The sequence below is a fragment of the Pipra filicauda genome, unplaced genomic scaffold (assembly GCF_003945595.2).
Source record: "Pipra filicauda isolate LSUMZ 115617 unplaced genomic scaffold, ASM394559v2 scaffold190_size1978887_pilon, whole genome shotgun sequence".
Lineage (NCBI taxonomy): Eukaryota > Metazoa > Chordata > Aves > Passeriformes > Pipridae > Pipra > Pipra filicauda.
This window is the reverse complement of record NW_024104299.1, coordinates 1,780,423-1,798,860: the sequence shown is the minus strand read 5'-3', so window position 1 is coordinate 1,798,860 and position 18,438 is coordinate 1,780,423. Positions and strand designations below refer to the sequence as shown.

Sequence of the window (18,438 nt, the reverse complement as noted above, 5' to 3'; positions counted from 1 at the left end):
ATGTGAGCCTGACTGTGTTAAATGTCTGGACCACTGGGTTGACTCTAGTAGGCTTTGTGAGCTGTGTAATGTCAACAGTCCTACAGAGAAGTGTTAAGACCCGTTAGAGTTTGCAAAACTCTTCTAATAGCAATCCTATATTGAAAACAAAAAATTATCCCATATGGCTTTCCAGCCATTTGGCATTCATTAGTTTTGTCTTACCATTCTTAATATAATAACACTTAGGTGCTGCTTAAGTTCCCTATGAAATATTTATTGTAGTTTACTGTAAAGTGGTCAAACTGAGAACTGTGTCTTACAGGGTACTCATACCCCACCTTGCACTCATTTCAATTGCAGCCTTCAGGCAGTATTGTAAAGATTCATCATTACCACCAAGATCCTTCCCTATCCTGTCACTTTTCAAAGAAGGTCCATTCTTAACTACACGTTTAACATAACTGGTGTTTAAATAACAATTTTCGTTTTTTCCATCTAAAATGGTCAAAACAGTTTCCAAGCAAATAAATATTTTAACTTGAACTTCAAATTAATGTTGTCCATATTGAGCTGTGCTTGATCCACTTTATTTAACCAGCGCAGGAAACATGTAACAAATAAGAAGGGTTCTTTTAAAAAAAAAGGAAAAAAAAGGCAAAAAAAAAAAGCTGCAGTTACTTGGGGTCTTATTTTGCGTGAGAAAATATTTTGTTTAGGAATGACAGTCATAGGCATTCTCTCATACATTGTAATATTTTCCATGTGTGGCAGCTTGTTTTTCAGTGGTATAAATATGTGCAATAAGGGCTAAGGATAAAAATTAATCTAACAGCTTCTGCAGCAATGCTTTTGATGGTTTCACTCGATTTCATTTTCCTGTGGATACTGCCGTTAGTTCTGCTGCTTGAAATATGTGAAGCATAATTCTGAAAGGTTCACGAGGTTGTAGGGATCCAGTAAGAGATGACTGATTTCTCCCCCACACACATACACTCCACCCCACACCCACTCACCCACCCACCAGCAAAACATAATGCTGTACTATTTTTGGTAACAGGGAAAGGGCCTCCCTGTGAAAACAGAAAGCAGTGTATTTCTCAGTTACATCACTTTGCAATCTAATGCCGTGTTGTGCTCAGTGTTTTTGTGGTGATGCAAGTCTTTTTTTTTTTTCCTTCCTTTTTTTTTCCCTTCAGCCGGTTGGATTTTCCCCATCTTACAGCACCTCGCAGGTCTCTTCTCTGAGCAGTACGTTGCCTGAGTGAGTGGAAACATACAGATCAGCTGCAGGTTTCTGTCTACAAAAACAGAGTGAAAGAGAAAGAAAAGGGTTGGGAAAGCAGAGACAAATATTGACCTGGACTTATAGAAAGACATCCAATGGCTGAATAAAGAACCCTGTTCATGTTTTGGGATATTCTTTCAACTGGCTGGAACGAGAGCGGATCAAAAGAATGGGAAATGCCAGCAGACCCTTTAGAAGAATTGCTTATTTCTTATGCCTTTTATCTGTGCTTTTGCTGACTGAAGGGAAGAAACCAGTGAAGCCAAAATGTCCTGCCTGGTGTACTTGTACCAAAGATAATGCTTTATGTGAAAATGCCAGATCTATTCCTCGCAGCGTTCCGCCTGATGTTATCTCACTGTAAGGGCTGTAAGCATTTGGTTATTTAATTTATGATTTAAAATGAACTAGAATGTGTGGTGTTTTCAGTGCATACAGAAGGATGCTTGCTGCAGGGAGTACCTCCAGCATTCAGAATCATCAGCTAATGTGTTAAAATTGTGTTGCATCTTTGAATCCTGATTTTTATATCTCTTTCATCTGTCTGTCTGTGTATGTGCACACATCTCATTTTATACCTTCTTCTGTACTACATGAAACCTGCAACATTATTTTTTGAGGGGGAGTATTTTTTAACTAATATAAAAAGATTTCTCTGTGATGACCAGATCAGTATTATAACCATGGATATATGATGCTACATTAATATATGGTTGTTTTTTTCTTCTTTACAGATCCTTTGTGAGATCTGCTTTTACTAAAATCCCAGAAGGGAGTTTTTTGCTCACACCATCTCTGCAGCTTCTGTGAGAAATATTTATATGATACAATTTTTGTTATGAAATGTATATGTATTCATAAATATTTTAGAAAGGGTCTCAGTATTAATTTTATAGGAAACATCAGCAGAAGATTCATTAGATGATAAAATACAAGACTTTTTAGCAATCTGAAAGTGCATGTTTAATTTTTTCAAAGTGTTTCTACTTAGTATTTTGCAAGGCTATCTGTTGTCAGTGCTACTTGGAATTATTACATGCTGAAGCTTTTGGTGACAGAATGTTTGTTATCTTCATTATACTTTAATTAACATCATAGTAGGGACTTGAGCATTGCAACAACTACTCTTGTTTCTTTTCTGCAGTCCTGGGACCTGCTCCCAGTATAAAGCTCTCCATTTGTAACTCCCATAGACTGAGCTCAGAACCCCTCAGATCAGGTCCCTCATTGCAGTGGGACAGATCCTGAGGTCCTTTTCCATGTAAAATTGCCATTGACTTCTGTGGAAGTTTAGTCACTTCAGTGGGAGTTTTGCCTTCATAGCACCTGGATTTGAACCTGTTTGTTATTTCATGCCTAAAAGTAATGAAGATTTTCTTCCAATTAAAAAAATTAAAACAGCTATTTCAAAATCAAATACTGCAATGAGGTATACACAGAAAAAGAATATTTTGGGATGTTTAACTATTAGCTGCATTTCAACATAGGATTTTTACAGGCTTACAAGCTTTCCTAGAAATGTGGGCATATGATTATGTAATTGTGAGCTATACAGAGGTAGAGGGGGTGTAACCTGAACTGTTTATAGTGGATGTGCTGCCAGGCTGACACACACCCAGATTTGTCTCAGAAATCCGGCAAGACAGACTCCCCGATGTGATCAAAATCAAAATCGGATGTCTGTCCCAAGCTGACTTCCTGTGCACTCTGGATGTGGTCAGAGGTGTAATGTTGATGTATTGCAGCCCTATGACTGTTAAATTAAACGGCTGGCATACCAATAGCTGAAGCCCTGACCCTGGCTGTACTCTGCTACCTCAAGTGGAGCTGATAAGGAGGTGCAGACATACTGTACAATTTTGGATACAGGGTAAATAGGTAAATGCAGTTACTATGGAAACCTAAATGCTTTTCCATGGTGCTTTATTCCAGAGAATCTTTTCTCAGTTGGTCACAAATCACAAAAGGGACACATTTCACATAATTCCTGCAATGGGCCTTTCAAAGGAGAAGAAAAAAAAAAGCAGCAGCATTGGTGGAGCTTGTGTCTGAAGGGAGTGAGTAGGACATCGTCTCTCTTGGCTACGATACGCCACCTACACTTGGCGATGCCACAGCCAGGCAGGCAGCACTGGGTAGGGTGGAGTAGGACAGACACAGTCATCTTATTTTGAGTTATTATAGTGCCTGGCACAGTGGGGTCTGGCAACGGCTTTATGGCCTTTTGGTAATAATAATAATTTCCATTTCTGCCGTACGGTGAAACGCACGTTCTACACTGGTGTCCGTAAATGCTGCAACAAAACCTGTGACCCCAGAAAAGCAGTTTTTGTTCCACTATGGGCTCTGATGAGTGATCTGGTTTCCAGATATATTTCTAATATGGTAGTTGAGCTGCTTGCCATCTTTGAAATGTCAGGCTGCTGATCTAAGGCTAATGACTCCTTAACACAGACCATAGGAGCAGGATTGTATCTGTGGGGACAATACTCCAGTTTGTATATGAGAAAGAAAAATTTTTATCTTTGGCAGAAGATAGTAAGGGAAATAAAAATATAGAAAACTCAGGTTAATTAAAAATTACAGTAAGTTTTAGCTTTGCATGATTATAGCTGTTTTTGTGCTTTAATTTAGCCAACAGCAAGATTTAGAAGCCTGTATGTATTTCTATATTAATAGAAATACATATAGAAATAGTACTAGTCTCCAGCACTACATTTTTGAAGTCCAAATGTAATTTGGTATCTCCAGTGCACCAGTCTAAATATGGAATATGTCTGCTGCTATTCTTATTTACTACTATTTTTAATGTAGTAGCGGCAATGGTCTCTGAAAAAATCATGGTCTCATGCTAAACACTACTTGTAACTCCCAGGTCAGGAGAGCTTTTCTTCTTGTGTAGTATGGATGGTATGCTCTGTGCTCTTCATGTGACAACAAAAGTACGAAGAACCTACACAACTACCGTGAAGTGCCAGCAGGAGTCTTTCCTAAATATAGAGAAAATCTCCCTGCTCTCATCTTCAGCACTTGTATCTCTGTGTATCAGCAACGTGCTGAGAGTGCCCTTATAAACTGGTGACATGAAAACCCATAGAAAGAAGGGAGGCAATCATGGCACCAGGATTCGTACCTGCTATCACTGTACAGTTCCTGCTAAGCCATATAATCCCTGGTTACAGTGCAGTGTCTTCAGTCTCTGTCCCCAGAAGTAGTTGGCTGGTGGGTCTCAGATCAAGCAATCTGGTGTTTGAGGTCAGAGGGTGGGAGAAAAACCACTTGGTGCATCAAATACGTGTGACACAGTCACTGGGGAGAGGTATGAGACGGGAGGCAAATGAGCTCACCAAGTGCAAGACCTATGCTATAAGCCTGGCAATCTCTACCCTACCTATACTGTTTAAAGAGATACCACCCTGTTCTTTAAATTATACACTAGAGTACATAAAAGGAAGAATTATCCAGTGAAATCACATCAGAAAAGTAAAATTAGTTGCAGGATTTACTAAATTTGTCTTTTGGTTCAGAGATTTTACAAAAATACTTATTTTCTCTAAATTTGAAGTATTTCTTATTTCTGACAATAAGAAAGAATTTCCTGCTTATAATTTTTCATACAATTCATAAAGGAACACACTTAAAGTGCAAAAAACATATTCTGTAATAGCCAAGTGAGAAAATAAATCAACTGCAATTTTGTCTTAATGAAAACTTCAAAATAAGAGATGAACTCATTAAGTGGATGAATTTGTACTTGGAAATCTTTCATTCCTGAATGTCTAAGGATGTCATAGCATGAATCTATTTATCCATCAGGTCCAACTGATTAAAATATAGATGTGCGTCAAGAATTCCACTGGGGTAAAGTTCACCGTAGTTGATGATGTCTCACCATATTAAATCTGTGGCAGTCCAGAGCTGAATTAAAATGGACAAATGCAAACATGGCTGATAAGCATAAATAATACTGGCAAAATCAATGCTAGTGCACTTTTAATACTTACACAATTACATAAAATTAAATTTTTACTGTTAGATGCACACACTAAGAGCTATCTCCAGAAGGTACAACCTGGTCTTAAAAATAATTCTGATTTGAACACTGCCTAAATGAAGAGATTTTCCTTTTTTTTTTCTCAGTAACTTCTCAGTACCCTCAGGTTAAATAAGTTTACAAAGTTAACCTATAACTGAAGGGATTTTCCTGCTTGTCAGTGGTGCAAATTCAGCCTGATGTCTGGATAACCAGCAATTTAAACCAAGAGAATTTAAACCTCTGTAGTACTTGAACATCTCATTGTTGTCCTAGTATATCTCCAGAAGCACTTGTACAATCCCATTGTTTTACTGGCATGATAAACCCATGGTTACATTCCACAGAAGTCAATGGAATTTTATCAGATAGCCCCAGTAGACATTTTTTGGGTCCTTCCCTCTGCACCAGACTATGGTGCAGTATATCAGCCTTACAGTCCTGTAGTGCACAGAAAAAAACATGAAACCAGGCAGTGGAAATTTGGCCTACCATGGCTTGCTGAACCATTTTCTAAAGCTGGTCTTTTGTTTTGCACTTTTTTATGCAGGTTGTTTACGTCCAACACTTTTGATGTTATTAGTGATGATGCTTTCATGGGCCTTCCTCATCTAGAATATTTGTGAGTGGACAAAAGTATATTTCCTGGAATTATTGAATAGAGTGGGTGGGCTTCCAAGTTCCAGGCATTGCTTTGACCAGAATGACTTTTTGACCCATTACAGGTTCATAGAGAACAACAACATTAAGTCCATCTCAAGAAATACTTTCAGAGGACTGAAATCTTTAATTCACCTGTAAGTAAAGTGGTTGGATATATTACTTGATATATTTAATATAGTAACTGAACCACTGTGTTGTTGAATTTCTCATTTTGATATATATCTGTTCATATTTGTTTAAGTGGTATCAGTAGCAATTTGATTAGAATGTTAATCTTTGTGTTTCCACCAAAGACTTCCAAACTATGGTATGTATAGAAGGCAATGACCCAAACAGCTTCCAAGCAGTACATGTTTGGCAGTAGCTCCCTGACTTTCTCTGCTCCAAGCACTGGGGATTTCCAACTGAGCATGTGGGAGCAGAGAGAAAGGAGTTGGGAATCTTGGCACTGATGAGGTGAGTCCCAGTTTGGGACATGGGGAGGAGGCAAGTGGGAGCTGTGGTTAGGAAGGCGAGAGGCTGAGGCATGAACACATAGCTCTTCCCAGGCACCCCAGTCTGGCATGGATCCAGAATAATATTTACAGCCATTCCAGGGACAGGCCATCACTGCCTGTGCCCATGTCCACTTCAGCCACTAACGGTATCCAAAAGACTTTGACTAAATCAAATTTGAAAATTCCCACCCAGAACAATTTTAAATCAAAGATTTGCAATAAGATGCATTTATTATGTCTTACTGATCCACTTATTCCACTTCACTGTAAAGTAGAGCAACCAGACTCCAGCAGGACTGGCTTCAAAGCCCTGCTCTGCACCCTGTCCTCTCCTGCGCACAAGCAGGAGCATCCCACAGTCAGGACCTGTCACACACTGACACTGGGCTCTGCATAACTTTCCTTGTGTTGCTGCTCAGCCCTTTGGCTGTCTTGGCCAACCCTTGCTCTCTGACATGCTGCAGCCCCTTGCTGCATTAGCCAATAGGGGAAATTAGTCCAAGGCACTCTGGATGCCAGTGTGGCTGTTGGGATCAATTCACCCTATGCCCACCCCAGCAAGGGAGTTTTTCACACTCTGCTCAGCAGGTGAAACACACACTGGCAACAAATACCTACAACATTTCACTGCAAACACAGGAGCAGCATCGTTGTGCTCTGAGCTGGTGAGACAGTTTCTAGACAGGCTTTTGTCTCTTACCTTACAGCAAGTTTATCTTTTAACAAGGAATAAATTTATTGAAAACACAATACACACTATAAGAAGACAGAAAAAAATACAAAAATACTGGAAAAAAGGGAGACTAAAACGTGTAGTGTGCCTGACATGGGTTTATACCCAGTTCTAAGCAACTGTATTCTGAAGCATCTCTGTTGGGGTGTGTGTTATAGATAGAGGAATGGATTCTGACCTTTTGGCCTTAACATGATGACCTCCAAGAGGGTTTTGAAACAGAGTCATTTAACTTTTTCTTTCATATATTTTGATAGAGGAGAGAAAGCAAAGGTTACATTTAAAATAGTTAATGCATAAATATAATAGTGGAATTGCAATTCACCACATCCTTTACCACCAAGCCTACTGTGTCTACTCATGTGAATAAAGTTACTTGTGGAATGGCTCTAGGTCTGAGGAAGAGGAAAGAGAGAGGAAAGGGAAAAAGCTACATAAAAAGGCTGTGCACATCCCATAACAACCCATAGTAGAGGTACAGGCATAATTATACTGTTGTTAAAAAAGGTAAATAATTGGATAAGGCTGGTAACTGGGACCCTATCTTCAAAATAGTTATGCACATGAATAGCTTTATATTCACAAATGGGTCCAGTACATTATTTATCATATTCATTTACTTATTTATTATCTGCTGCTGCCAGTGAAAAAATTGCTTTTCCAACACAGAGAAAGGCACAGTTTCTTCTCCACAGAGCATACAGTCCAAGAGTAACATCTTGTCTTGCCTGCTACATTGCTTTCTGGGGAGGCTTCAGGAGTCTCACAAGAGAAAACATATGCAAAAGACAACCACATTTGAGGAGCCACTGCCATTTGCACACATATTTTTGGGACATAGAGTTGTGCATCATGCTGCTATTGTCCATGGAGTGCTATTCACAAAGACAATGAGAAATTTGCGGAAAATAACTGCAAAGGCACCACAGAATGTGACTAGTTTAATCTGCTTGCAGAACCACTCCCCATCCTTTGGGGAAAATTGCACATACATTTTAAGAATAATCATTTGGCACCCCGAGGCATTTTTCATTTAAAAAACAAGAGAGTACTTGTGTACATAACATATATTAAAAAGAATCTTAGTAAATAAGCATACAAATGAGTTTTATGAAGTTAGATAAGATGAACTTTGTTCTGTTTAATCTGTTCACTCCCTTTTCACAACATTAGTTTTGCAATGAGGTAAGCTATCCAAACATTTGTATTTCTATAATGCCATTAACTTTGATAATTACAGTGTGTCCTTATTGTAAAAGAAAGCCATCTAATATTTATTTTTATGCAACAGGATTTATTTTCTGATCAGAGTAGATTTAAGAAAATAAAAATAACTTCTTTTTACTAATTTACTAATTTGATGTCAAAATCTTACAGTTAGCATTGGACCATAATTTCTATGCCCAATATATAATTTTGATTGCATTTCTTTCAGAACTGTGATTGTAGTGTAACTGCATGTTGCAGTCAACCTTTACTCTCTTATTATAAAGCCAATACCAGCACCAAACACCAGCACCATCTAGACAAGCCAATGGTTTCTAATATATAAGTATGCTTTTTAACAGTGAAATATAAAATACATAATTTTCATTCAAAAATTGACAAATGCATAAACTTATTTAAATTTTTCTGTCAGTCGTATTCCCATGGCTGTGGTGAACCACTGCTACTTCCAAGTACATCATCCCTTTCAGTTTGCTATATAATAATATATAAAAACTATACAAGGCATTAAACTTGTCTCAGCTTGCAAGTCCACACAGCTTTCTCCATGTGAGTCACCTGACTTTCAAAAATTGCTCTTGAGCATAAAATTACGCATAAGTGAAGCAGACGATACGTACACATACAGTATTGCAATCAGATGTACTTTGAAAATGGTGAAGTCAGAATGGACTAATGGAATCATCTCATAGTTACTATTCCTGATAAGACAAACACTTAATTTTAAATGAGGCAGCAGATCTAGTATCTCTAGGCCTGTTCCTGAATTTAAGTTTATGCTAAGTGTCTTTGCTTGACTAAAATAATTGTGGTTAATAAATAACTTTTATGTTTACAAATTAAAACAGAAGAGGTTCCAAGTCCTACTAGTTGCAAATTCTAACTGGGATCTTAAACAGGAATGATTTCTTTCCATTTTTGTTTCTTCTCATAAGTAATAAATAATTTTGTTATTTGAAAGAAGTGTAAACTATACCCTACAACATCATTCTTTTTCTGTCATGCGCTCTAAGACATCTCCAAGACCTTTGGTGGACTCACACAGATATGTCTGACTGAAATGTTATGTATTGTTTGTTTAAAGCCTGCTCACATTTCCTCGTCACTTTTACTAGCTAGAATACTCACTGAATTGAAATGAATTCTCCCAATATTAAAAATTGGGAATTAATGGCAGCTTTTTGCTGGTCCTGTACACACACACACACACACACGCACATTCCAGGATAAAAATTCATGCAATTTATTGTCTATTACTGCATATTTCCAAAAACTATGAGCTAAACCTAAACCCATCACAATGTAACATAGTACCAAGATTTTCCTTCCAGAAAAGATTACAAGAAAGTGGGGAAAGTGCAGTAATATGAACACCATGTATTGAGATCTCTTAAGGAAAACATCAGTAGATCCAATCATGACTAATTGTTTTAAAATGTTAAATGGCATTGGCAAAACACCAAAGGTGATTGCACTTTTTACTCTGCTAAGTGAGGTATTGTAAATGCTGCAAGGCTGAAGAGTGTGAAAGTAGAAGGAGGCTTGGCAGTTTAACAGAAGGAAAAGTCACAAAGTAAATGAGCTAGCCTTAAAAGCAGTCTTTTACAATGAAGTGCTGGAGAATACCAGTGTTCTTTACCATAAGAAAAAAACCCCACACAGTATATTACACCTTGCAAAAATGTGTAGTTCCATGAACTAGTACTAATACCGAAGTGTTTTCTTTTGCAGGAGTCTTGCAAATAATAATCTCCAGTCCCTTCCAAAAGACATATTCAAAGGCTTGGATTCTTTAACAAATGTGTAAGAAAGCAATTAATTAATCTATTAATTATACTAAAAGTATAAGGAGTTTATTTTAGAGGACATTCTGAGTAACCATTCAAACCAGTAGCAAGTAAGGGGATTTTATTACTGGATAGAGACTACATAGAATGAGTAGGATTCTTTTTTTACCTACTGTTGTTGAGAATTTACATTCGTTCTGAATATTCTACCAGTTATGAAGATAAGTAATATTGTTAGTAGTTATGTAATAAAGATGCATGTTCATTAATACTTTGTGAATAAGAAGGAAGTATCCTTAGGGATGCATGAGAGAGCAAGGCATGAGGGGAAGGTATTTAATGGAGTAACATTTTAATGTGCAAGCAATTTCTGGGAAAGCTATCTTGTATCACAAAAGCATGTGTCTTAGTAAGTACCATATCCCCTGCTAAATCTAACTGCAACCAAAACAAAACATCAGCTTGTTTAAATATAACCAAATACCAGTAAAAATACAAAATATAGATAAACAGGTAAATTCTGTAGTTGCTTCACTGAAATAGATCCTGTTTACACTACACCAAATCCCGGTTCACCTGATTTGGCATAATAAGCACAGAAAAAGCCTGCTCCCTGTATTCACAAGGTAGGCTGAATTCCTAGTGTAGAGCTGCAGTAGTAAGATGTGGAGATGGTCAGTGTATCTGGTAGCATTACTTGGCATGACTGACCATGGCCAGGTGGTTACACAGCCTGGTCCTGGCACTTGCCTGTTCCTGTACATACGATCGGAAATCTAACTCAAGACAGCTGTAAAAGACTTGAACAGAACACCTTTGCTTGTGTCTCCTAAAGCCCTAAATGAGTATATCTAAAGGGGACAGTGAATACTGACTGGCTGACCATAAGGTTATGTTAATTCCTATTTTGTTATCTAGAATGCTCTTATAGAGAAAGTGTAGTCCAAAAGAAACAGGGGTCAATAGTTTGGTAAGCGTTTGAGTACCTGTAAACTTGGGGAAATCAACAAAAATGTCTGGCTGATCATGAAGTTAAGGTCTCCTTGTTTACCTTACTATAATTAAATCTCTGTGTGTGCTGGTATGTGGATTTAACTATGGGTCAGGACAAATTAAGCCAGGAAGGCATCAAGTGAGAATAAGCAAGAGGGCACATATTTAACATGAGCCTATTTTTTTGTTCTGCAAGGAGGAATACATCAGCAGACTACTTATTTTCAATGCATGATTGATTTGTTGTAGAGATCTTAGAGGCAATGCATTTAATTGTGACTGCAAACTGAAGTGGTTAGTGGAATGGCTGGGCAGCACCAATGCAACAGTCGAAGACATTTACTGTGAAAGCCCAGCAGAATATAAGAAGCGCAAAATCAATAGCCTCTCTCCAGAAGAATTTGATTGCTTTATTACAGGTAATGTGCTTCAAATTATTTAATCTTGTTAAATTGAAGTCAAAGCTATAGTTTTTCATTCTAGAGCCCATTTTAGCAGGAAGTCTGCATGCTGGATGGAACTTCCACTAAAATCAATATGAATTCTGTGCAGGTGTAAGTGTGACATGGGAATCATTTGCGAGCGGAGTCTTATATTGCAGCATCTACTCAGACTTTAATATGTTACATAAGGATTTGGAGAACTGGAACATAAAACAGCACCTCTTTTGATTAAGAAAGATTGAAAACCAAATTGCAGTGCTCCTTTATCAACAGAAAAATTGGACTAGTGATGAAACACTGTAATTTGTAAAAAATTGCTGTCTGATAAGCAGATTTTTTTCAGTACAGTATGTAAAGTATCCCTATAATTATCATCTGTTGTGTGCACTTTTGCAGAATTTGTAGTTTATCAGTCCCTGCCATACCAATCTCTGTCAGTAGATACTTTCTCATATATGAATGATGAACACGTGGTTATTGCTCAGCCTTTTACTGGAAAATGCATCTTTCTTGAATGGGACCATGTGGAAGTGATGTTCAGGAATTATGACAACATTACAGGTATGAATACAGCTTGACAAATAACATTCCAACAGCTGATCCAAAAGTGGTGCTAACCCTGTCTTTTACTTTTCTTTTCATAGGTACTTCGACTGTTGTGTGTAAACCTATAGTTATTGAGAGTCAGCTGTATGTCATTGTCGCACAGCTGTTTGGAGGCTCCCACATATATAAAAGAGATATTTTTGCTAATAAGTTTATAAAAATTCAAGATATTGAAATCCTTAAAATCCGAAAACCCAATGACATTGAAACTTTCAGGATTGCTGAAGACTGGTATTTTGTTGTTGCAGACAGTTCAAAGGCTGGTTTCACCACAGTTTACAAGTGGAATGGGAATGGATTTTATTCCCATCAGTCTCTGCATGCCTGGTACAGAGATACTGATGTGGAGTATCTTGAAATATCTGGCAAACCACATTTAATTCTGTCAAGTAGTTCCCAAAGACCTGTAATATATCAATGGAACAAAGGAACCAATGAGTTTGTTAAGCGGTTTGATATCCAAGATATGGAAGATGCATATGCAGTGAAACATTTCAAAGTGAAAGAGGATGTATACATTTGCTTAACAAGATTTATTGGGGACTCTAAAGTAATGAAATGGGGTGGTTCAGCATTTCTGGATTTACAAAGGATGCCATCCCGAGGGTCAATGGTATTCCAACCACTTCAGATAAATAATTATCAATATGCCATTCTTGGAAGTGATTATTCTTTTACTCAAGTCTATTATTGGGATGCGGAAAAGGCAAAATTTGTGAAGTTTCAAGAATTAAACGTACAGGCGCCAAGATCTTTCATACATGTCTCCATCGATAAATCCATAGATTTTCTCTTTGCTTCAAGTTTTAAGGGAACTACATTGATTTATAAACATGTCAGAGTTGACTTAAGCGCATGACACTCATAATTCTGAAATTACATGAGACTTTCTACCGTAAGCGGACAAAATGAACTAAATGCATGATGACTCTCTTATCTTACTTCCAAATGAATGCCTTTAAAAGTTGAGATTGCTAGAACAAAGTATTACTAGTATCTTCATCTTTAATTGTCAAGTCTAGTGGTGTTGGAAGTTGCATTTTTTAACAAAAGGAAATTAAATTAACTGTTCTTTGCATCCACAATATGTAAATATGTGTGCAACTGCATCTGTTGCTATAAAGAATATTAAGATGTACTTTTCCATTTATTTATTCACCTGTTTGAAAAAACTGCCAAATAAAATGTTTACATTTTGTGTCTTTCACATTCCAAATATTATTTGCAGGTGATACTTTTTATTTGTGTATATATTATACACATATAAAATAAAGCCAAGAAGGCATATTGCCCAACACAATGTTGTACTGCATAGAAGATGTCCAATATTGAAGATCAGGTGGGTTTTACATACAAAAAGAAGTTCTTGATAAAAATACTACATTGTAACACAAGTCTATAAATTATCACTGGACATATCCTTGCAGTTATGTGAAGCTTCACTAATTTAAACAGAACGCTACCCAGAAAAAAGTAGTTAGTTATATAGATCTGGCTATAGGATGAAGGGTTCAGTAATACACATCTAATTATAGGATGGGGCTTTGTACTGTGTATAGCTGGAAGCACCCAATTCTCTAAAATTTATAAAGAAATCTGCAGAATAAAAGACAAGGTAAAGGTCTGTCTTTCTCCACCTGATGCTGAAGCAGCACAAAACAAATCTCTTGTATAACACTGGGGCTGTTACTGTGCTGAAAGCTAGAAGCACAGCTTATTTTTCAGCTAGCACTATTTCTATAGCTGAACTGTCACACATCACTTGCATGAATTCTGTGTGTCCCTGTCAAGTCTTTTCACTGTAATTGAATTATTTAGTCTTCAATGAATTTATTCCTTATTCTGAATGAAGCTAGTGAATGTGAAGTAATTTTTTTCTACTATCCTGCAATGAAGTTTAGTAACAGATCCTTCTGAAATTCAGGGAATTTTGAATTTGGCAGGATAAATTCAGTTTGTATAGCATATGCAACTCCAGGAAGGATACCTATATCTGTTAAGCTATGCCAAATTTGAATTTGGCATCAAAATCTATTACAAACTCACAGTTAAAATAGTCTTTTGTTTACATACATCTAGTGCATCACTTGTGAGAAACCTACACTGCTGCTGAAGATGATTTGGTAGAGCTCAGGAAGAGAGCTCAAGTTTATTTTAGAAACCTTTGCACTTCACTTGAAGTTATCAAGCATTGTGGCTCCAGTGCCATCTTTAAAATATACACATGAATACCATGTATATTTATACACATTTCTAACATTTCTAACATTCACAAATGTTGACTGGCAAATAATACTAATCATATGCATGTCAGCTAATCACATGAGCTGATTAATGTGTATTTTAAGAAGCCAGTCCTAAACACTATGTTTCTATTATAAAGAATGGAGGGGGTTTATATTAAATGTTATTTGAAAAGAAAAAATCCCACTTGAACAATACTATTCTAATATGGTAATTTTTTGGATACCTTTTTATTCATAGTTGCCTGGGTTCTGGTCAGTAATTGGCTTAATAACTACCTATTCCATAAGTATTTACAGTGTGTCTAGAAAGATTTTAAACTATGTTTCACAGCTGAAACATCCAAATTTTTTCTTAATAAATACATTTTCAAAAATCATCTTGATAAATCATCTCTTGTTTGACAGGTTTCTTTTATATGTCAAACCTTATTTTCTTTATATATTTTTAGCTTTTATATGAGCATGATTTCAAACCCCAGATGAACCCAAATAATCTTTTTTAATATTTCTCAGTGTTGGCTGCACATCTGTGATTATGAACTCAGTTTGTCCATTTCTTCTTCAGTGCTTGCACGGCAAAGAAATGAAATGCAAAGTCATGAACCCATCTCCAATCTACCAGCAAATCATGAAGTGTTTTCAGCTTCATCTTGTCTTTTGTTTCAGTCTTTTACTTAAGGTCCTATTGAGTTACATGTGCTGATTTTGATCTGATTTTTCCCATTATACTTGCCTACATGCACTCTCTATCAAATTATAGAGGTAATAGCTATGTATCCCTCTTATTATGGACATATTATGAATTTAAGTGGAGTCGGAGAACCTTGCTAATCTGCTACCAACGTTTATTTACAAACACTATTGCCCAATATATTGTCTCACAATTCTACCTTGAGAAAGTTGTTTCATGGAGTCATATTTCAGAGCCAGCCAGTCATGCTGGCTATGCCCTATGCTACAGTAGTGCTGTGATTGTTTTCCTGAAATAACATGACAGACTTATGGGAATTCACTGTTACTCCTGGGTTTAAAAGAAGAGTTTAAAAGGCTGCAAGGGTGTGAGTCAGTAGACTTTTACATTCATGATGTCTGTAAAGCTAACAGCAGTACAGTGGAGGGTAGCAAGAGATTAAACCGCTGGAGTACGTAACTGCATTATTGGTTTAGTTGTTCCTGCAGAAAATTTGACCTGCAGTCAAGTACTAATTCTTTCGGAAAGTTCTTAATGCTTATATCCTTTTTGGAAGGTCAACTAATTACTATAAAATGCTGAATATAAATCTGTTCTCTTTTGAAAATCCCTTTCTCTAGTCAGTTTATGTCAGGTGGATACTCACAGGGACTACAGGCAGTTTCTTATTGTGCAAGTATAGCATTTCTTTGCACCACATGAGGAACCGGGTTATTTTTAGAACGGAACTCATAATCCTTAACGTAGAAGAGTGTAAAGGCTCATTAGGTGGTTCCCTATGCTGTTTCGTTCTAATTTCAGAGACTGGGCATTTTAACAGCTCATCTGAGCATAAGGCCATATTCCATCCTGGCTCTCTGCTCAGGATTCCCTCTGGTATCAGTGAAAGACTCAGACAATAACTAGAATAGAACCTTTTATCACATATACATTGATACTTCTTAAAAATGTTGTTTAAAAAAACCCTTTTCTTTCAGCAAAGTCTATCTTACTTGTGGCTGACTGGTTGTCTTCTGTAGTTGTAATGGATTTTCTAAACTCCCTAATTGTTTTGTGTATGACTGACAGAGTATGTAAAGTACTAAATGTATTACAGAAAACAGTACTGAAGGTTATTAATGGGTACTGCTGATCCTTGATGCTGCTTAGTTGTGTTAACTTCTAAGACATAAAAAAAAGGTTAGTGGAATTGTATTGTATTCCTACAACTACTTCATTATTTTTAATAGAGCAAAAATATAAAAGAATATACACCTCTTTACTCTGGAAGAGATATATAAAATACATTCAGAATACCTGACACTACACCACGTGTGACTTTTTTTATTTTGTCTATTGTAATGTCTAGGACTTGCGGGTTTTTTGTTTCTACTTATTTTCCATTGAAAAAATATTCCGAAATGCACTCTTCCTACACTCTTTCCTTCAGAAAGGAAAAATCTTGTTGTGTAAGGTAACAAAACAAACAGAAATGTATTATTGGTTTGTATTTAATTTTAACTATAACTTCTCTTTATTATCTTAATTTTTTACCTTTATTTGAAGGGGTTGTAACAGCCATTCAAAGTACACTTGAGGATGGGAAACAATTATTGGCATAATTAATAAGATGTGTGATATGCTTTGATATGTTTTAGTGGGAAGCTCACTGTCTAAAAGCTGTATTTATGTATATGAGCATAACAATATATTGTATTAGCATTCAATGGAAAATAAAGAATATTTAAACCACAGAAGTAACGAACGGTCCTCAGACTTACAATAGCACCAAGAGAAAGCAGAGAAGTCATCATGCCCAAAATGTTACAAGGGACAGAGTATCAGCCCACAGCAAGTCTCAGGAGTCTGGAAATTTTCCCTTTCAAGGAAGTATTTTCCTTACCACAAAACCAGAATGTTTTCCTCCTCTGTGGGGACCCCTGAAAATCCAGACAATCACCCAGCTCTTGCAAAATATAGTAAGAGGCTTACAAACTTAATGCACTACATCCTTGATCCTAATATGTGGAATTTTTTCCTTTTGACACCTCTTTGTTACATCAGTCTCGACCATGGTGACACATATGGAGTGGTAAGCACGCTACCGCCCACCACAAGGGCCAGGGCCCTGCCAGGGCTGGACAGAAGTTAAGCCAGGTTCAGCAGATGGAAAATGCAAACCCAAACACTCAATTCACTCAGCTGCTAATGCCTCCCCCACTGCCTAGCAGGCTTTCTCTCTGATTTGTTATACATATTGCCAACACTTGCAGCTACCTTTCGTATGTCTGCAAGCCTTCTCCTCCCGTACTCGCTGATCTGGAGACCTGAGTGTGGTAGTAAAGCTGTGATTTAGACTTCTATTGATTAGAATGGCTGAATGTGTTTTTGTGGCCACGAGCTGACCGATAAATGTCGAGGTCTCAGGGAGTTCAATTCCTCAAGACAGAGCTGCGGTACACTGCCTGACTTACTGCTAATGGCAACTTTTCTTCGTTACTGATGACTCTGAATTCTAATGGCTGGTGTTACAGGCATGTCTCTGTTTATAGTTCACTTAAACAAAGTGCTCAGAGGCGAACCTAACCCTATTTCTATTCAGGAATTTTCCTGAAATGAACTATAACTACAAAGACCTCCAGTGTGCTATACAGAAGTAGTGTTGTATTTGCGCTTTGAGACTTTGAATCTCTCCAATTAGTTATGGCAGTGTAATACTTCTGTCTTCAAATTTGTTACAGTAGAAAGCAATTTGCCCCTAAATACGCATATTTATATTCATATAATTGTTTATTTATACTCCAAATAAACTGAAGTGGATGATGGCAATAATTATGTTACTGTTCCCAATCTCCCATTCATCAAATCAGTTTCTGAATTCTCAAAAGTTGTTTTCAACTCAGCCTTACTTTATGCCTCCTACTGAATTATTTCAATTGAAAAAGGACTTTCTGACCCATTCTCACTTCCTGTTTGAAGGCCTGGATAGTGACAGCAGTATGTTAGCAAGTTGTCAACCTGCCCAGATGGTGAGCATCCAAAAATGCTGAAAGAGCTTCAGAATAAACAGGCTGATCTGCTAAGAATACACAGTCCTTCATTAAAAACCATTTATGTGCAAAAGAACTGGAAGTAACAAATATAATGTCTATTTTTATAAGAAGTTCATTGGATAACCAGTGGAGTTTCAGTCCAGTAAGATCCACGTTTATCTGAAACTATAAATGAAAATGGAAGTGTAAAATTTCAGGAGAAATGAGGTACCTCAGGATG

At 37.0% G+C, this 18,438-nt stretch overlaps 1 protein-coding gene across 4 annotated transcripts in view; it reads left to right on the top strand.

Moving 5' to 3' along the window:
- LGI1 (leucine rich glioma inactivated 1) overlaps window positions 1-16,919 on the top strand; it is a 33,856-nt gene extending 16,937 nt beyond the window's left edge. For 3 of the 4 annotated variants that reach the window (XM_027743143.2, XM_027743141.2, XM_027743144.2), the window contains exons 2-9: window positions 1,179-1,627; window positions 2,002-2,073; window positions 5,851-5,922; window positions 6,026-6,097; window positions 10,152-10,223; window positions 11,450-11,619; window positions 12,040-12,204; window positions 12,288-16,919. In XM_027743143.2, the coding sequence (XP_027598944.1) occupies window positions 1,437-1,627; window positions 2,002-2,073; window positions 5,851-5,922; window positions 6,026-6,097; window positions 10,152-10,223; window positions 11,450-11,619; window positions 12,040-12,204; window positions 12,288-13,108 (1,635 nt within the window). In that variant the 5' untranslated portion in view covers window positions 1,179-1,436 and the 3' untranslated portion in view covers window positions 13,109-16,919. Of the gene's footprint in view, window positions 1-1,178; window positions 1,637-2,001; window positions 2,074-5,850; window positions 5,923-6,025; window positions 6,098-10,151; window positions 10,224-11,449; window positions 11,620-12,039; window positions 12,205-12,287 lie in introns of those variants that run through there. The other variant, XM_027743145.2, reaches the window with a different exon arrangement.
- Window positions 16,920-18,438: the final 1,519 nt, after the last annotated feature.